General features: G+C 40.9%; 1 protein-coding gene across 6 annotated transcripts in view; it reads left to right on the forward strand.

The window, feature by feature from the left end:
- Nucleotides 1-14,846, forward strand: part of CYLD (CYLD lysine 63 deubiquitinase) — a 63,823-nt gene extending 48,977 nt beyond the window's left edge. For all 6 annotated transcript variants that reach the window (XM_011218425.3, XM_011218428.3, XM_034639421.1 and 3 more), the window contains 8 exons: nt 818-940; nt 3,110-3,201; nt 4,107-4,173; nt 9,270-9,402; nt 10,329-10,437; nt 11,534-11,652; nt 11,927-12,143; nt 13,713-14,846. In XM_011218425.3, the coding sequence (XP_011216727.1) occupies nt 818-940; nt 3,110-3,201; nt 4,107-4,173; nt 9,270-9,402; nt 10,329-10,437; nt 11,534-11,652; nt 11,927-12,143; nt 13,713-13,897 (1,045 nt within the window). In that variant the 3' untranslated portion in view covers nt 13,898-14,846. The remainder of the gene's footprint in view (nt 1-817; nt 941-3,109; nt 3,202-4,106; nt 4,174-9,269; nt 9,403-10,328; nt 10,438-11,533; nt 11,653-11,926; nt 12,144-13,712) is intronic.
- The last annotated feature ends 6,038 nt before the right edge of the window (nt 14,847-20,884 follow it).

The raw sequence follows: 20,884 nt of genomic DNA on the forward strand, positions 1-20,884 counted from the left end.
ACACGGAGATCGAACCAGGTACCCCTTCATTTGAGTTGAGTGTATATACAGCCACGTTGTAAGAAGTAGGAAGTCAGTGGGGTATTAACATTTTAAAAGTGGGGAGAGAATAAACGTGGTGGGCCATCCTTTTTGGCAGAATACTTGACATCTCTTAGGTGTATGGACAAAAACAAGCCCTACAGAACTGATACAAGTTTTTGTAGATTTCCTGATAAAAATTTGAATTAGCCACATTTCCTTTTCTTTGATCCCAGCAAGTCACCGCTCGCTGTTAGTCACTCAAATGATTTTGGCACAAGTGATTTTGGCATTTAAAAGACATTTCTATCTCTTCAGAGGGCTGTGTGGGAGAGAAGTACGATATCCGGAGTCGGGTTATATACTGCGCATGTGTATGCCTTGGGAAGCAGTTTCAAACTTCCTCCTCTGTTGTCTGTCAGATTTGTAGGCCCCTTTTCAGCTTTTGCAAAGAAGTTCTCTTAATATTCTTGAGGCACGTTTTTATCCTTTAACACTGTCAGTCAATAGTTTGCTTTCTCAATATTGGTATTTTTAACCTGGAAGGATTTCTAGACCCTGAGGATTAAACGGAGGGAACCTTGCAGGGTGTCTCTGGTACCTGTGTTAACAGGAAGCACTAATTCGTATGTTCCTTGTTCTCCAGACTTGGCATGTTTTCTCTTCACATTCTTTTTAGTCTCTGTTTCCCAAAAAGTATCGTTTAGCATCTATCTGTTTAGTATCTTTTTAGCATTCTGTTTAGTATCTGTAATATGTGTGCAGCATGAGGAAACCCACTCCTTTTATTTTACAGCTTGTTTGCTTTTAGTTCTGTTCTGGACACTGTGTTACTTAGACCGAAAGAGAAGAATGATGTGGAATATTATAGCGAAACTCAGGAGCTCCTGAGGACAGAAATTGTTAATCCTCTGAGAATGTAAGTAAAAGATCCATAGTTCCTTTGCCTGTAGATGGTGTCCTATTTGCTGTTTGTTGGTATGGTAATTAATTTATACCTGCTTACATTTATTAAGGAATGGGTGAAAATTTGTTCTCTTGATGAAGTATGACGATTGAACATTTGCTGCCCTTGCGTTTTAACCTTTACTGCCTTTACTTACTTAATTTCTTAAATCTGGTCACGGTGTAGCACATAGTATATGCCATAAAATGATGAAACTGTTTTGGTTGAGTATAGTCCAATTTAGTAATTGCAGTAGGTTTAGAAAAGCTGTTATAAAGTACGTGGTATTCTTATCTTCTGTTAGAGCTCACTCTTCTGCTGGCTAACAATGATTATGCTCTCAGGTCCGGGCTTCTTAAACTGAATTTTATCTGAAAAAAAAAAAGGAGCAAAGGAAAATTTTAATTTGTAGACTAGCTAGTATTTAGTACTCTTGTATTAGCAACAGATGAGATGTATTTTATTAACACATTTCTTGGTTACAGGAATATATTTAGGCCTCCCTGCACATCCCTTAAAAAGTGATATTTTTGGTCATTTCTTAGTTTATGAGTTATAAATATGTCTTTCTTTGGTCACAGGAAGCAATTTGTGTTGATACAAGCTCAAGTGATGAGACGTCTAGTAAAGACATTTGATACATGGTAGTAGTGATGTGTGATAATGTCACATTATAAAATTTAAACTGTGAAGAGTTAAGGCCCTAGACTATGAAAGAAATCCGTTCACTCAGGAATATAGAGAACAAACTATGTAATTTAAAGTCCATAGTAAGTCCATATTAATTTAAATCTTGGGACCCTTTTCTTATTTAACAATTAAAATCTAAAAATAGTTTGATAGAAGATTTTGATGACAAAATGCAGAAGATTGAATAACAAAGGGCACGCAAAATGACCTACTGTATAACATGGCTGGGAAAGTAAATTATAAGCAAATAAATCTCCCTCCTTATATCTTTGCTTTACATTCTGTAATGATGAAAATGACTCTAGTTTTCACCCTTTAAGATAATTACAAATCTTGATTTTGACATCAGTTATTTTATCTGATGCAAATTTTTAAGTTTACTGTCCATTTCTTCTCCCAAGTAATTGATAATGGAACAACAAGACAGATCAAATCCGAAACTCTAGGTCATGTGATCACTTCCTTCTTTCCTTCCCAAACACCTTAAGTCCATTAACAGACATTATTTGGATACTGTTGTCCAACCAGGTAAGAATCATGATTAACCAGACTCTGTCGCCCTGTCCACAGCAAGGACCTTGGCAGATGCCTTGTTGTGATCAAGATTCCCTGTGTCTGCAGCGTTCCTACTCTATTATAGTGGGCTGGTTTTAATTGGTACTGAAACCTCTGCTTTCTCTGTTTCAAGCTCCTCAAAGGCAGAGACCCTTCTTTCTCACTTTACTCATTTTTGTATTCGCAGTGGCTGACAGGTTAGATTATGTGTAAGTGATGGATCCTCAGTGTACGTTCGTTGCAGGGAGTTAATGAGTGAATGAGCAGTCACTATACAAAATGGATATTCGATTAGCTAGGTTTGACTTGCTCTCGTTAAACTTGTGGTGGCCTTTCAGGTTTCTTCTGAAGGCAACTTTAGCATTAGAGTTTTGTCCGGGATCCCCATGGAATGTACTGAATGTGTCCTGTGTTCAGACAAAGATGAGAGACACTGTCATGCACATGATGACCGGCTTGATTTCACATTTTCCGTTTCCAGTTTCTTATCAGGGCCCTTTACCATTCCTTTTGGTGGCTTTTTCAGCCTTTAGTATTAAAAGGACTTGCTCTCAAAGTTGTTTTTTTTTTTTTTTAAGTAAATGCTTTGATTTCTTAAGCAGATAGAATCAGAAGATAAGTCATGGTAATTTAAAAATGCTTTTTCTTAAATTACTATATGGCAGCTATTACTTAGGTGTGGTGGTGTCTTGGGTAATTCTGATGCTAGATTTTTAATTTGTAAACTTAATTTGTAAACAAGAATCAGCCTATAACTGTGATTTTCAAAATAATTGTCTAGCCTAAGAATTTATGTATGACATATTGGAATTCTGTAAGAACTGTGTGATTATCAAAATGGGTTATACTAACTTAATATGTATGCCAATATTAATTAATTGTTTTTTATTAACGTAGATATGGATATGTGTGTGCAACAAAGATTATGAAACTGAGGAAGATACTTGAAAAAGTTGAGGCTGCATCAGGATTTACTTCTGAAGAAAAAGGTGGCTCTTAATTTATAGGACATGAATTAAAAATAACCCGAAAGCATATGCTAAATTATTGGCGGAAATGTGTGTCTATGTAGTTTTGGGGATTTTATTTTAAACTAGGAATTCTTTTCTGTCTGATCACAATTTTTTTAAGTTCTTTTTTTAATTTTAAAGTTTTTATTTAAATTCTAGTTAGTTGACATACAGAATAATATTAGTTTCTGTGTAATGGACAGTTTTAATTTGTTCCCTTTTTGCAAATGCTTTATCTCTTCTAAAAGTGAGTGATATGTGGGACGATGAGCCCCTTTAAGAAGCTGTCTGGTTGTAATACATTACGTTTCCTTCCAGCCATGGTATTCGTCAGTTTTCCTTTAGGGGTGAAGGGTTGCATTGGGCTCATCCCCATTCTTCCAGTTAGTTTTCCTTGTTATAAAGGGAGTTAACGTGGTGAAGTAGAATTAAGTTTATGGTCAGAGACCATGTTTTAATCTTTCCTTAGCTAATGGACTTACTCAGAGATTCAGCTCCTGACTGTGACCATGTTAGCAGCTAATTGTAACCCGCTATGATGTTTAGAGACTTGGTAATTATTCAGATAACAGGAAAAAAACAAGATTGTATTTCCAGTTTTATTCTACTTAACCTCCCAGAAGAAATTAAAATTATTTCAATATGCATGAATTATTATACCTTGTCATTTGCAGAAAAGTTATAATGAAATTGGGCTGTCCTTTGTCATAATTATTGAATATCCTTTATAGTTTTCATTAGGCAGGAATACTTGAGAACTATGCTTTTAATTGAAAAAGTATCAATTATGAAAGTGAATTTAGAATCAGAATTTAACTATTATAAATAAAAAATAGAATGATTTAAAAATCTTGTCTGTGACTTATTTTTTTATTTTCTCCTAGATCCTGAAGAATTCTTGAATATCCTATTTCATCATATTTTAAGGGTGGAGCCGTTGTTAAAAATAAGGTAACTTTTAAATTGTTACAGAAGCATTGGAAAAAATGGGCAATCTTCATTTTCTCTGCCATCATACCATAGAAATTATTTCTTTAGTGATTATGTAGTATTGTATTTGTTTAGGAATCTTAATATGCTAGGTTCCTACAATGCAAATTAGTTTAACTATTTAATTATGTGATTAATTAAATTATTGTCCGCCCTAAAGTATCAGACTTAATTGGAAGGGTGAATCCAGTGTAAATTTGTGCTTGTAATTTTAACCCTAGTAATAAGTGTTATTGCAAATCATTTTCTTATAAAACTGTACATGAATATTTTTATAATTTAATTAATGAATGATTCTAAGGGAAATTAAGATTCTAAGAGAATGTTATTCTAGGAGCACCTGTGTGGCTCAGTCAGTTGAGCATCCAGTTCTTGATTTCAGCTCAGGTCATGATCTCAGGCTCCAGGGATGGAGCCCGAGGTGGCTCTGCACTCAGTGGGGAGTCTACCTGAGATTCTCTCTGTCTGCCCCTCCCCCCACTCATGCTTGCTCACTCTCTCTCTAAAGTAGATAGGTTAATCTTAAAAAAAAAAAGAGAGAACCTATTCTAACCCAGTCAAATACCATGAGAACACTGTTTTTGACTATCCTTCACTCACAGAATTAGTTTAGCTTCATATTAGCTTTCTTGTTCCCAGTTTTATAACTTAGCCTTTTTTCCTCCTCCATCTTGAATGAAAGTCTCAAATATAATGCACTGAATTTCTTAGTGAGATCTTCTAAATGGATTAACTTTCCAGGTGGTTTAATGTTCACGGTCTAAATGCTGGACCCTTTTATACTTTAACTTGGGTTACTCTGTTGAAAATCTTGCTGATTTACTATTTACTTCCCTAAGAGCTGATCGCAGACAAATACTCTTACTCATCTTTGTGTTGTAAGTGATAGTTTGATGCCAGTGTTGAATCGATGGATAGAAGGAAGGGAAAGGAGGACAGTACCACAATTACAGTTTGATATTATTTTGAAAGTGTTAATTAATGAAATAAGACATAATGCATAAACATCAAGAATACATTTTTTAAAAAGATTTTATTTACTTATTTGACAGAGATAGAGACAGCCAGCGAGAGAGGGAACACAAGCAGGGGGAGTGGGAGAGGAAGAGGCAGGCTCATAGCAGAGGAGCCTGATGTGGGGCTCGATCCCATAACGCCGGGATCACGCCCTGAGCCGAAGGCAGACGCTTAACTGCTGTGCCACCCAGGCGCCCCCAAGAATACATATTTATTCTCTATTCAGAGATGGTAATAGCTATATGTACGTCTAGAAAATCTTAGAGAATTGTTCAGAAACTACTGGAATTAACCCAAGAATTTGTAATTTGACCATGTAGACAATAATCATGGAGAAATCAATAGCATTTCTATATACCTTTTAGCAAATATGAAAAAGGGATGTTTTCATACTTCATGAAAGTATAAGATGCCAAGAAATCAATTTTATTGAGATGGGCTTTTTGAAAGACTTTCCCAGAGCTTAAAGGTGATTTGATTAATTAGTGAGAAAGATTGTGTTCCAGGTAAGAATAGTAAATTACTTAAAGGTGTTAAATTTTTACAGTATGATTTGTACATAAACAAGATCTTAACTTTTTTTTAATTCAATAAAGTGATTTTAGAGTTCTTTACAGGATGAAATGGATGAAAATGTTGAAGTTTGAAGGTTTTTTATAAAAGAGTTCTATTATAAGCTATAAGGCAAAGCAATAGACATTAAACAGTGTGATACTATATAAAAGTGGACCAATAGACCTGAATAGAAAGCTCAAAAATAGAATCTCAGTATAAGTCAGCTTTCAGACACAAATGAGGAAAGAAATCTGTGTTTAATACATAATGTAGGAAATTTAACAGGCAGTTTGGGAGAAACAAGTCACTTTTGTTTTCTTCTAGAAGAGATAAATTTCAGATGATTAAAACAATTGTCTTCCTTCTCTTCCCCTCCCCCGCATAGCCCAACACCGTTTGGGAATGTCATAGACTCTCAGTAATAACAAAGTTGAAAACAGCTGTGATTCTCAGGGGGTGAGGAGGGCTGGATACGTGTAGGAGTGCATCCCAGTGCTTGAGGGTCTTGTGGAGTTTGGAGAGGGCCCTGGGAAGTTCCATCACCCCTCGAAGGGGTCACAGCTCCCCTCCCCTTTCAGGGGCCTCTTCATATGGGGAGTCACTCGTTCAAAGATTATAAGAAGATACAAAAAGATACTTCAGATGTTACCTTTTCTTTCCTAAGTGTCATTCTTCACCTGCACAAGCCTTTATTTCTGAGGGAGAGTCCACTGATGAAACAACAGGAAGAGGAGTACTGTGAACTCTGAAATAACGGAACAGTCTGAGAGACTACACAGAGGTCTCACAGGACTGACGAGACAAAGGTCTTAGCCACCTAGGAGGCTGAATGTGGATTTGATAACCAACAAAATCTAATAAACAAAAATAGAATTCCCAGAAATAGAGATTAAAAATGTCTATCTCCGTATATGTGCTTTATGTCTGGGAGGGGGTGCGTCTCTGGATATGGGATGTACAGCTGAAGAGAGAATTGCTCATTTGGAAGATAGATCTGAAGAAAGTACCTGGAATGTAGCCCCAAGGGAAAGAAGTTGGAAAACAAGAGAGGGTAAGAGACGTGGAAGACAGATTCTAAGTGCAGGTCTAGGAGACACTGAAGAGAATAGGGAAGAAGCAATATTTTGATAGATAATAGCTGACTATTTTCCAGAATTTTTGGCACACTTAAGTTGTGTGTAAGAAGAAAGGTGCACAGAATTCCTGAGCAGGAAGAACCAGGACTAAATCACCTACCTCAGCGTGTCCTTCAGTAAGACAAAGCTGAATTTAGAACCAAGGAATAGTATGCTAGAAACAAGGAAGAATCGAGGCCATAAACATAGGTAAATTAAGCCTTCGTATTCAAAAAACAACAATAACAATAGTACTGGTAATGATGACTCATGTAGGGTGTTAAAGAGAAGTGAAACTAAAGTCCTAGCCACTAGTAAGAGAGGATAGGGCACGGAAGCAAAGAAAGAAAAATTCCAAGAAAAATAATGGAATAAAACCGGCAATCAAGAAGCAAAGGTACAGGGCAGTTTTCAGGTTGTGTTACTGAGTACTTCTCATTATAGAACACGGTCTGGGTATTCTTACTACACAGATATATTCTGTTCCACAGTGCTAGATAGCCCTGAAGCTGTAAAGAATTTTAGTGGCTACCCATTCAGATCTGTGTTACGAAGGTAGGCAGACCAATATTATACAATTCCATGAATGTTTTTATCTTCTCTATAGATATATGTTTTCTTTTAAGTTTAATGCAACATTTGTACCCTTCTGCTTTCAGATTTTCTTAGTGGAAAACGGCAATCTAAATTGTACAGTTTTGTACCATCGCACCAGCTTTGTTGTGATTCTTGTGTATGTGTGCCTTAATGACCTGCTAATTACTCTAGGGTTTTAGCCTTCTAAAACTGGTAATGAGATTTGAGTACTTGTTTTTTTTTTTTCTCCCCACCCCATCCACCCAGGCTTCTAATCCATCTGCCTCGATATCGCAAAGCTGTTGGTCTTCATTCTCATTTCTGGTTCCTTTCTCTCGGTGCCTGCCTCTTCGGTTGCCATCAGCCACGATTCCCCTTCCCCCGTCTCCATTATTATTTCTAATTGTTGCAACTATTGACCTCTACCACTTTATGCTTTCTTAGTTTCCTGTCCTATTTTTAACCCCTGTTACCTGTTAAATTTTTTTATGCTTTTGACTTTCACAGAAGAATGCTGGTCTTTTATAGTCATCAGCAACCAAGCAAAATATTGATACAGCATAATAGCATAACCTTCAGGTTTTTTTGGTTATCATTTGTTTTTATTTGTTGTGGTTTCTCATGAATCTCCTGGTTTTGCTAACAAGTAAGTTTTGTTTATTTCAGGATATAAGTTGCTTTGGAAAGCTGAGGGCTTCTGAAGGTTGGTCTCAACAGCTTTTTCATTATGAAAACTGTGTTAATAAATTTCCATAAAAATCTTGAAATTTAGCTATAAATAGGTTGATTCTATACCCAGAAATTCTGCTGGAAAGGTAAATAGTACACTTAAAGATTATTAATCCTTTTGGTAGAGTTGGTTTTAAAGATTAATGGCATTCTGTAGTGAAATAGTTAGTTACGTTAAGATTTTATTTAGTTATTTAAAGAGGAGAGAGGGAGCATGTATGAGCGGGGAAGGGGCAGGGAGAGGGAGAGAGATCTCAAGCAGACTCCACGCTGAGTGCTGATCTCGACATGGGGCTTGATCTCCCAACCCTGAGACCATGACCTGAGCTGAAATCAAGAGTTGGACTCTCAACAGACTGAGCCGCCTAGGCGCCCCTGTGGTAAAATATTTAGAAGGGAAAATGTGTAATATATTGGTAACACTGTGACAGGCATACAGTAGGAGCTTCCTTGGTATTTGTTGAATAATCGAGTGACCATTTAAAGAGACAGCATGCTTTCATGGAAAGAATAGTCAGTGGTTGATAGGACACCAGGTTTCTACACCTGGCTCTGCTTTAATTTTCTGGGAAGCAATAATTATTCTTTCCTAGAACTCTGGGCTTCATTTTAGAAGTGAAACATTGGGTCTGGAAGGTCTCTGGAAGTGAGTTTATTTTCCTGTTTCAAGCATGAAGTGCATTTTAGATTTTAAACAGTCAATAGTTTAAAAGGTCTGGTCTCTAACAATAAAAATACGTTTTAGATTGGACAGTTAAGTTGAACCAAGTGGTTATTATTGTTCACACGGTGCTTCTCGACTGCAGTTGCTATTCCATTGTTTTTCTGCTGATCACTAAGGGGACTTTTGGATATGAAAACTAAAATAACTCATTTTTAAGGTTTTATGCAAAGTACATTTAATTAATTAATCAGCATTATTGTCTTCCACCCGTTGTTCTGATGACCCAGGGGGCACTGTCTACGTCCTAGGTTTTTCTGTCCTCAAATACTGTTGGGACAGCTTCACGTTCTGACTTAAGCATTTTGTAGCTAAATCATATGTGTCTTTCTGCATGTTTTTAGATCAGCAGGTCAAAAAGTACAAGATTGTTACTTCTATCAAATTTTTATGGAGAAAAATGAGAAAGTTGGAGTTCCTACAATTCAGCAGTTATTAGAGTGGTCTTTTATCAACAGTAACCTGAAATTTGCAGAGGTTAGTGATTATTATATTTTATGTGACAGTCCTTAGTAATCTCGAGACTACTATTAGGTTTCATAACTGTTTATTTTATCCTGCTGAGAACACAGTAGCTGTTAACGAAACGCAAATTAAAAAAAAAAAAAAAGGTCAGTGTTTCATGTGTGTCCTTATAGAAAATGCCTTAGAATTAAGATTGGACTTTTTGGATTTTTGGTGCAAAGAAAACATAAAGCTAATTTGTAACTTGAGAACTTTTAAGTAGTATTTGACGCAAGAGGAAGAATTGCGTGTTTTTTTTAAAACTGTCACTTTAACCAGTTTAACATTTTACCTAAGCATTTTAGCCAAACATATCAGAAAAGAATGTTTACTTTTCCTCCAACAAGAGACAAAATAAATTCATTTATGTTGGTTTGTTAGTGAAAAAGTGATAGAAATTATTTTTTCTTCTACTGTTTACTGTGTCTTCATGATCTTAGTGGTACATGCTTGTGGTTATTTTTATTGAATTTATTTCTGAAAGAATGTTCTGGTAAAGCTTTTAACGGCCACAGTTATTTGTTGAAATAGAAGGAATGGTGTCCTTCAGTGACCACAGTTTCTTTATTATACTTGCCAAAACAATTTTTCTAAAATGTTGATTTTAAACATAAACCCACAGTGGAGTGTTACTCTAGATTGTCATCATATTGTTAGAGACCAGGGCTGTTGACCTGCCTGACCTCCGGGTGTCCATGGAGTGGCTCCTGGACCTCCTGAGAACTCGTGGCTCATTGGTGCTCTGCCTCCCCACTCCGCTTTCACGCCCGGATCCTACGTACAGCCGTCGGCATTACGGCAGAACCGCTGCTTGCCGTGACGACCATGGCTGCCTCGGTTTCATAGGGAAGATTTTTTTCAGCACTTTGATTCTAAAAATACATATATCTTGTTTTTAGGCACCCTCATGTCTGATTATTCAGATGCCTCGATTTGGAAAAGACTTCAAACTCTTTAAAAAAATTTTTCCTTCTCTGGAGTTAAATATAACAGATTTGCTTGAAGACAGTAAGTATATGATTTTTTAGTTGGTTTTGTTTGTTTTTCACAAATAGGCCAGTCTCATTAATTATGAGTCAAAGTCTAACAGGATATATGGTTCTTCTAAAAGGCAATTCGGTATCTGAAGAGCCTGGAAATAGTAAGGTGGTACTTTCAGTTCTAGGTATTCTGAGAAAATAAATAGATGCAAATAAATATTCAGTATGCAGATAAATATTTTATATGCAAATGTATTTATTGGCACACAAATGCAAATAATGCAAATATTCTATATGCAAATAAATATTCTATATGCAAATGTATTTATTGGCACATGATTAAGAAATTAGGCACAGTCTGTATGAGAGAAGAGTAGTTAAATAAATTATGGTGTATCTGTACAATGAAACTCCTGCTGCTGAAATTCATGTTTGTGAAGACCAAACTGTATGAAGGTAGTTATGACTTAATGTTAAGTGCAGAGGTAAGTTAGTCCTTTCTATAGGAGGAGCCCCCCAACACACACGCACACGCACACACACAGGGTTACGTAAATCTGTAGATAGAGAATTATTGGAGAAAATTCACAATAGTGAATAATGTTGACAGTGGTTATCTCTTGCTAATTGAAATTGTAGATGCTTACAGTTTTCTTTTTTATATTTTTTTGATTCTTTGAATTTTCATCAGTAGACTAATCATAATTGTGTGAAAGCACTCTAGAATACACTGTTTTTAAAAAATTGTCACTTGGGGTGCCTGGGTGGCTCAGTTGATTAAGTGTCTGCCTTCGGCTCCGGTCATGATCCCAGGGTGCTGGGATGGTGCCCTGCTCAGTGGGAAGCCTGCTTCTCCCTCTCCCTCTCCCCGCCCCCTGCTCTCTCTCACTTGCTCTCTCTTTCTCAAATAAATCTTTTAAAAAATTGTCACTTGATCCGAGAAAATATCTTTTTAAAGATATCCCAAGTCCAAGGAAATACAGCATAACATTTATGGGGACAGGGAGGGGTGGACTTGTTGAGTCTAAGTCTTCAATAAAGCTTACCGTTTCCTTTTAGTTTTTTTAATGGGAGAACGCATGTTTTAAGGCCCCATAACCTCTCTCCCACCCCTACCGTTTTAGCCCCGAGGCAGTGCCGGATATGCGGGGGGCTCGCAATGTACGAGTGTAGAGAGTGTTATGATGACCCTGACATCTCCGCTGGAAACATCAAGCAGTTTTGTAAAACCTGCAACACTCAAGTAAGTTTGACATCATTTAATGGATGTTCTCTCCTTAAATAGGAAATTATTTCTAGTTGGAAACGTTTCAGGTTTGAAAAGTTTTCAAAACCGTTATTCACTTGAATTCATTATTAAGTGGTATTGCTCATGTGTCTTCTGTTTCCGCAGTGGACTGTTGAAAAGTACTCAGTTGCTGTTCATAGGGTTGAATTCAGTTAGAGTAAGGGGGGCCCATTTGCTGGAAACACTGAGTTTGGCTTATGAGGGACATTCTCTTCATGCTCCATTTCAGGTCCACCTTCATCCCAAGAGACTGAACCATAAATACAACCCGGTGTCACTTCCCAAAGATTTACCTGACTGGGACTGGAGGCACGGCTGCATCCCCTGCCAGAAGATGGAATTGTTTGCTGTTCTCTGCATAGAAACAAGCCACTATGTTGCTTTCGTGAAGTATGGGAAGGACGACTCTGCCTGGCTCTTCTTTGACAGCATGGCTGATCGGGATGGTATTTTGTTTTGTTTTGTTTTGTTTTTAAGATTTTATTTATTTATTTGGGGGGGAGGAGAGGGAGAGAGAGCGCGCGTGCGCATGTGCACTAGTGAGGGAAGGGGCAGAGCGAGAGGAAGAAGCAGACTCCCCACCGAGCAGGGAACCTGATGTGGGGCTCGATCCCAGGACCCTGGGATTGTGACCTGAGCTGAAGTCAGATGTTTAACCGACTGAGCCCCTCACGTGCCCCCGGGATGGTATTTGAAGAACTTTCCTTCTCCATGTGGCACTGTTTGAGTTTGTAGTGGGATAGTTCATAGCGGATAGTCTGTTCTGAGTCACAGAATAGTGTATGTGGAAAGCCTCTCAGGAGTATTTTGGTGATGTAGTCTTTATATTTTGAAATGCACATGCAGCCATGTTACTAAATTAAGGAATAATATTGTTGTGATATTATGTGACACACACGTGATTTTTATTAAAAGAAGAGTCCTAAAATTCTTATTTTAGGGCTGAGAGGTTTTCCTTCCAGCTTCGTCTGCTTTTACTCACAGGCTCCTCTCCTTTTCTATACACGCCCCAGTCACCATTTCTGAAGTGCCCACGCACGAGCTCGCTGGGAAGTACGTTGAGTCATTATACGGAAATCCCTGCAAGATGGGGATTACTCCTCTTTTTCCGTTACTAAAGCTGAAGTTAAGGTGCCTGAGGTCACGTGGCTTGTATTTAACTCCATCTTTCTGACCTCATTGCTTATGTCTTTTGTACTACATTCGTTGTCTTCTAAACGACGAAGCAAAGAAGAGAAATAAATACCTTCTTTGGAAAAATAAGCCTATTCTGCATGTAAGGTGTTTCTTCCCGAAATGCTGCACCTTCTAGGCCATGTTCCATGACGCTTAGGCGTTATTCAACAAGTACGTAACAAGGGCGTTATTCAACAAGTACGTAACAAGGGCGGTACCAGGGGCTCTTGTGTAACTGAAAAGCAGCCGGGGGTCGGACATTTGGAAAAGCCTTTGAGAGGCCGGGCCAGGGGAGTCTTTCCGGGAGCCCCTAAAACCACCCCAGCGCCTCATTCAGTCTGATGATGCGTGAAGCAAAGCCTTGCAAGACTGGCACAAATACATATTTACAACTTAGGGGAGTGGAGTGGTCTTCATTTTGCTAGATGTGCTCCAAACTGGGCGATCTCGTGGGGGAGCGTGCGGGGGTCCTTCTGTCTGGGAGGGACACGGCACGTGCGTGAGCAGTTGGGTGTTGTGTGATTACGGAGAGGAAACACTGTTCCCTCACTGAGTACAGAGAAGCTTCTCAAGCGGGGTTTGGACTTTGCTCAGGGTATGCTTCCTCTTACCAATTTTATTCCATTGGCTCCGGAATCCTTACAGAAACCAAGAAGTGAGAACACTGTCAGGACTTAAAGGAGGCTTGAACGTCTAGGAATCAGAAGTAAAATAAGGTCCTTCCGATCTTGGAAATCGGCCTCTGCTACACTGAGTTGTAATGTCGCCTCGGTGGGTCAGGGTGGCCAAAGGAGTTAGAACTCGACCGCCCTAAACAGAGCTCTCCCTCTTTCCCGCAGGCGGCCAGAACGGCTTCAACATTCCTCAGGTCACCCCGTGCCCAGAGGTGGGAGAGTACCTGAAAATGTCTCCGGAGGACCTGCACTCCTTGGACTCTAGAAGAATCCAAGGCTGCGCGCGAAGACTGCTCTGTGACGCGTACATGTGCATGTACCAGAGCCCGACCATGAGTCTGTACAAGTAACCGGGGTCATCCGGGAGGGGGCGGCGGCCGAGGCAAGACCGTAGCGCCTGTCGCATCTCACCCGAGCTGGCAGTTCTGTTCCGCGTCCATTGCCGGCAATGGACGTCTGTCTGGTGGTGATCCTGCCGAAAAGGATTCCTGTGTTTAAAAAACAAATTGCTCTTGTGTTACTGAAGTATTTAATAAGAAGCATTTTGCACTCTAGAAAGTATGTTTGTGTTGGTTTTTTAAGAAGTCTAAATGAAGTTATTAATACCTGAAGCTTTAAGTTAAGTGCATTGATCATATGATATTTTTGGAAGCATAAAATTTTAATTGTGACAGTTTAAAACCTCTTTTAGTCCATTGAGAATGTAAATAAATGTGTCTTCTTTATGGACCAAGGATATGAAATCATTTTTCCTTTTAGCTAATGGTTGCTTGAGGAACAAATATGTTGGTTTTATTAAGAGTCTACTTTCAATCCAGTTATGAAAATTGTACCGAGTTTGATTTGTTAATTCTCTCCTATATAGCGCTGAGCCCTGCATGCCCGCACCCCGCTGAGCTTCTGTGTCTCCCCTTAGTGGCCAGAAAAGTACTTAAATCCCTTTAATGGTGTTGTTTTCTATTTGTTCTGGTTTTGAGATATCTCAGTGATTTTTGTCATAAAACGTCTATTTTTGATGTAATTTTCCTGGGGGATTCGAATATACAGCAATTGAAGCTCTTCACTTACACCAGTAACTGTCAGCTGAGAGTTGGTTTTTGTTTGTTTGTTTGTTTTGGGGGTTTTTTTGTTTTGTTTTTTGGTTTTTTGGTTTTTTTTGTTAAGGCTCTCTATTTTATGGAACAGGGCACAATGAATTTTATTAAAGGTTGGGATGATGAATAGATTTCTACACCAATATATGGCCCCTCAGAAAATAAATTTGAATCTGGAATACTCATTAAAATCTCCCTGAAGAGATGTGTTGGCTTTCTAAACCTTTCCTGTTGTGAGGAAGACCTTGCAGAATGTAAGTGAGGTCCCAGTCTGCTCACTAAATCCAGCTTAGTTCACGGGAGATCGTGGCAGTTACAAATCAGATATGTTCCTGAAATGTTTGCAGCAGCTTTGTCCTCCTTCTGGTGAAATAAGTAGAACATAGACGTGTTCTTAGCCCATGTCCACAGCGCGTGTCTAGGCCACAAGTGGATGTTGTAGACTAGAACCACAGATTATAAACGTCAGTGCCGTGGAACGTGCTGTGGTCTGTGTTTTCTCTGACTGTCCTTTTGTGGTATTGTTGTCCTTCTGGAAAGACTTCCCAACCATGCAGAAAGAAGACTTGTCGTGTGTATATAGCATATGACTTCGTGAAACATTTAATGTCCAAAAAAGTGGAAAGAGTCCTTACAAACCCTGCCATTAGTTTTTTAAAAGTCACGTTTACTTTTGGTTTGATCGTTCCATTTTGCAAATATTTATTAGCTTTATAAATTGTAGCAAGGTACAAAAACTCTTTCATCTTGTAATCTTTTCATTTTCGAAATGAAAAAGCACATACCTTTTGCATGAGGTTTTGCTAAATGCCTGGGTGGGGCAGGGGGCTGGATACTGGGTTGGGTTGGGGGTGAAGAACCCAGGCTATGGGGCTGGCACCGCTCCTGTCCACCTCGGGTAACAAGGGAGGGGCCCAGGGTGCACGATATTTGCGGTCTCTTCCAGCCCCCACCTTCTACAAGACCAGTCACCCTTTAGTAAAGCGGTATTGAGTGAATAAATGGATGAATGAGCTTATCTATGTAATTTTTAAAAAGATTATCTGGAGGAATGGCCAGGAATCTCTATCTAGGTGAGAATGGATTTAACAGTTAAAAAAGAGGAGACAGTTCCTTTTCTTTGAAACAAAATACATGTTCAAGAAGGTCTGTCCTGCCTGGCCTCTTGTGGCAGGAGGCTTGAAGCAGAGCCATCTGGATGCATGCACGGGTTTCCCCCAGGATGGGAAGGCTCTTTCCAGGGGGAGCGGCCACATCCATAAATTATTTCTAAGGATGTTTCTTTCAAGTAGAACCTTATGTCCTTTCACTGTTCCCGGGGGGAGGGGCACTCAGTAAGGGGGTGCCGGGGCCCGCCGTCGTGCTCTCTGTGGGGGCGTGAGACTCTTCCCCTGGCCCTGGATGGTCCGTCTGGGTGGCTTCTCCTTGTCCCTGTCCCAGTAGAGCCCTTGTGGCAAGTGGGCACTCTCAGGGCTGGGCTATATGGCTCTGGTGGCTCATGGACCTGGTGATTTATTTAATTTTTAGCCTTAAATTTTCTTTAATATTTTCCTGTTGGCTTCTAAAATGTTTTGGTTATCCCTTTTTCCATATCCTATCTAAAATCAAGATGGCAATAGAGTAGAATTATTTATAACATGGTTTATGATTCATAGCTACAAATAGAAAATGTAACAAGTCCTGTTCGCCCACCTCCCAACTAAATTCACACTTGTAAGTGTGTGTGTGTGTGTGTGTGTGTGTGTGTGTGTGTGTGTGTGTGTAGGGGAAGGGAGGGAGACCGAAAGGGAGGGAGGGAGGGAGGGAGAGGAACCATGTCCTGAGAGAGAGGCTAAGTGTGTTTGTCTCTCACAATCAGCTTTATAAAGGAGTTATAGTTTGACTCCATCCCTGAAAGAATGTTTTATAAGACTGAGAAAACACATGGAAAGCCAAGAGAAGGAGTAACAACAGTCAGTAACATACAGTTGTTACAGTTGCTAAAGGTGATCTCCGTAGAATAGTTTAGGATTTTTGTAATTTACATCTGCGTAAATGTTACAGGTGAATGGCTTCTTTCTATCCCTTGGATTCATTGATTTTTTTTCACCTAGCACATAATTCAGGAGCAAAAGGAAGACACCGTAATTAATCTTATGCAACTTATATTGTCATGACGAGTCGTGCTGTTTGAACTTGGCGTCTTGGTAAGTTCAGGCTTTACTCCCCTCCTCAGGTAGATGCCCACATCCAGCTAGATGACGTTGCACCTGCTGGCTGATCGGAGACAGAGGGGAGCCGAGGATACAGTATCAGGCCGTAGCTGAGCAGCTCCCACCAGCCAGTATTTATTGGACATTTATTCCTGAGGACTGTGTCCGAAGGAATAGGGGACAGGGTCTCTGCCTTCAAACAGCTTAGCGCCTGCTTCTGACAACAGAATCCCTACTCCTGGTTGCTTCATTGTAAGGCACCAGGTCTTGGGGAAGCTCTGGGACTCGGTAACAGAAAAACTCGTGACCCGGTTCTTCCCCTTTCTCTTTCTGTTAGCCTTAGATGGCCTTAGATGGCCTTAGATGACTGCTTCACTACTTTGGACCTTTGTGTCCTCTGGATAACAAGGGGGTTGGAATATCAAATTTTATAGACAAAGTACAAACTTCTGGGTCCCAGGCCATGCCGGCTGGATCGGACTCTTCGTGAGTGGAACGTAGGGACTTTGTTAGTAAAGGGCTTCAGCAGGCGAGCCTGAGGACCAGCCAGCTTTGAAAACTCCTGAGCTAACAGATCTCAAAAAATACCTTTCCTTCATGTGATTGTGTAATTGTATAATGTTATGGCATTCAGTACTCTGCATAAATGTGAGTAATTAGATGTTTACCACATTGTTTATCTGTGTGTACATATGAATTTATAGAAGAAATGCATTTGAGTATATATACCTCAACCCACTGTTTCGTGGAGGTTTTAGCAATCTTTGGAACACACACACATCTTAAGAGAATATTTGATATTAGTTACGTGGCCATTTGTCTTCCATTTTATTTCTTTGGGGGACACTGAGACTCTCTCTGGGTACCAAAGAAATGGAAAAGCAACTCTTGTGCAAAATTAAAGAAAACATTATTTCGTACTATCTGCTACTTGATGCTGAAAATTTTAACGTCACATGAGAAGATTTTTCTCTGGGGTAACAGGTCCCTCTTATGAAGCAAAATGTCCTTGTGAAAGTAGGTGGAGAATAATGTTTCAAAGTAAAAATAAGATCTCCTTCTCTGGCAGTTAGTGATGTTAACAACGCCCCCACGATTCCCCTTCAATGAAAATAATACTTGAGTCCCCCAAGGCATGTGGGGGGAGTGGAGGAGGAGAGCGTATTAAAATGGAAACCAGTGTGCACACGGGAGGGTGGAGGACGACGGAAGGTAGCCCCCTCCAAGCGGATGTGGTGCGTGGGGTCCCATGAAGGCAGGGTCTCTGCGCGCCCCCTTGTCAGAGACTAGATTTGTCGAGCGTGAGGCTCCCTGCGGGGGTTTCCGTTGCACTTGTCTCTGCTCCTTCCAGAAGTTTCACTGGAGGGAGAAGAGAAGGAAGGACCCTCCATCTTATTCTACATCGTGGGGCAGCTGCAGGGTCTCTCTTGAGTCAGGGAGCAGTGCTGAACAGCCAACCAGCAAACGTGGCCAAAGATAACGGAGACGCAGGGAAGGAGCTGTTCCTTCTTCCTGGTGCTGGTCAACACCGGCGTTTGCAAGGGGTCACTCCGGAGCCCCGCTTGATTTCCGGACCCTCAGGCTGGGCCATTGTTGTTTGCCCACATGTCTGAGTCTCATTCTCTCACAGAGGTTGGGGGTGGGGGGGGCCTGTTACGGGAGAGGGTGGTCCTTCCAGGCACTGCACGCTGCCGATCTCTCTTGCAGTCTTACACACTGTCCGCTCCTGCCTTGTACTTTTCTGGAGAGATTGTGCTGGAAACTCCACTGTCTGGTTTGGTTCTGTGAAACGGCCTATAGTACTGTCGAATTTAACTCCAGAGAGTCTAACGTCCTGTCAGAAACATTCACTTTTTTTTTCAATCCCATTTGAAACTTGCAAGGAAGTTGTGTTTATTCATAAATTGGTATAAAGGAGCACATTTTGTACTGCATTTCGCATATCTGGTATCTTGTTCGGCATTCTTTTTTTTTTTTTTTTGGCCTGAAGAACATCCTGTATTTATGAAGATATTCTTTAAAAATAACACCCCATAACATATCCCTTTACTATCAGATTGTTCTGATTTAGCCTTAATTTTGTTAAATTTTTTAGAGAATGAAGTGCTGCTGTGGAAAGAAATGTACTATATACTATTTCTGTATCATTAAAATTAAATTTTTATGGTTCCTTTTCCTTGGATTTCTTTGGGGAAGGGTTTTGGGTTACAGGAAAACTGGGATTGAGTACGACCTCTTAACGTTGTTGCAGGTGCCAGGGAAGAAGGTTCTTTTGGGGGAAAGCTCCTCCTGGAAGTGTAGCCTCTGCCCTCATAAGGACCGTTCTAGAAAACCTCGAAGACTTCTTCTGCTCTGGGCGATGTGCCAGTGGGTTGCCTCCTAGCGTCACGGTTCCCTGTAGTTTCTTGAAGTAACTGGGCATTTCCGAGCTCTGGCCCTGCCGGTCTCTAAACCACTCCATCTAGCAGCTGCCCTCGTGTGCCTCATCGTCTCTACGCATGGGCACAGAGCCGTCGACCAGAATAGTGTGTCTGGGTCCCGCACAGCTGCCAAGGAAGCGGTTCAACACTCTGCTCTTCTGTCTGACCCAGAGACGTGACCACAGGATGCCACACGGACAGACACTCTCATCTTCTTCTAGGTATCGGTAGAACAAGTCTTCCTCGAGAATTCCTCGGAGTTCAGGTCCCTTGATGCCAAGGTAGGGAAGCCGGAATGCTCTAAGTGATATTGATAATAAAGTACATTCAAGAACCTTCTTGCTTCAAAAACCCATAGCTGATTGAGCACATCGGTGATAGAGAAACCTTGCTATCTTGGCATCCTTCGGTCAGACTCCAGGGTTTGCCTGCTTTGTCCCGCATGCCATCCTTAGGGAGTCTGGGGATGCTAGTGTGGCAGTGAGGGTATAGGCGCACGTGCCGGCCTGCGGATGGGGACCACCCAGTGAAAACGAGTCCCTGAGTGGCCTGGCAGACTAACCGCCATCCCTTCCCGGGGCCAGGCTGGGTGCTCTTCTGAGTCTCGGAGGCAAGTTGCCCCCCCCGAAAGGCTGCACGGTGGGTGAACTGCCTAGAGCAGCTGCTCTCAATCCCGGCTGTACGTTGAATTCGAGCCCAGAGACTTCAGCCCTAGAACGCCTGGGCCCACCCAAGTGATTGGACTCGGCAGACAGGGCCAGCCAAGCACCGGGTATTTTTCAAAGCTCTTTACATCTGTCCAATGTGCAGCAAGATTGGGAACCCCTTGTCGGGAGGACTGGGGTTTTCTGAGAAATGTCATCTACTTGTCATTCCCCGGTGGAACTTTCTGCTCCGGAGAAAGAGGATCGTGGACTTGGACAAGCTCCCAAGGGGAAGTAGAAACTCTCTTTTGGAGCTCCTGGCCTCGACACTTGAGAAAGAGCCTTGGAAATGTATGTGGGACGTGCTCTGGAGGCCGGAGAAAGCATTAGGAAGCAGGACGAATTTCGCTACTTCTGAAGAGGACTTGAATAGAGAGACCCTCGGGCACGATGAAGATGCTCATCTCTCCATGCAGGGAACATTCCAGATGGTGTGTAAACTTAGATGTCGTAAACAAGAAAACCCACCAGGCTGGTTAGGTAAGAAGAGGAGTCCTCGGGAAGAGACTTGGATTTTGGGGGGCAGCCGTCATGCTGAACTGTGGACAATCACGTCTGTGTGAGTTGCCAGCTTTGGAGGGCTGTTCCGCGGTGCCGAATGTCACCGGAGGGGGAAGTAGCTTCTGAGGTCTAGGCAAAGAGGTGAGTGAAGACTGATCTGGACAGCGTGAACAGAGAGGAATCCATCCAGCGGTGACCTTCATCACAGACGCAAATCATATCCGCTGCTTGGACTCTTGAATTTCATACATCAAGCTATTCCCTTACAAACAACCCCCGTGTCTGTGTTAAATACTGCCTTTTCCACAGTAGCCTGCGGTCACACTTGGGTTTGAAGAGTCGGATTGGAAGCCGATTTTGCCTAGGCTGCCTTATTGAGCTCCTCCTCCCCACTCTTCTTAGCTGCCCATTTGAAATAGCTAGAGA

The sequence above is a fragment of the Ailuropoda melanoleuca genome, chromosome 12 (assembly GCF_002007445.2).
Source record: "Ailuropoda melanoleuca isolate Jingjing chromosome 12, ASM200744v2, whole genome shotgun sequence".
In the NCBI taxonomy this organism is placed as follows: domain Eukaryota; kingdom Metazoa; phylum Chordata; class Mammalia; order Carnivora; family Ursidae; genus Ailuropoda; species Ailuropoda melanoleuca.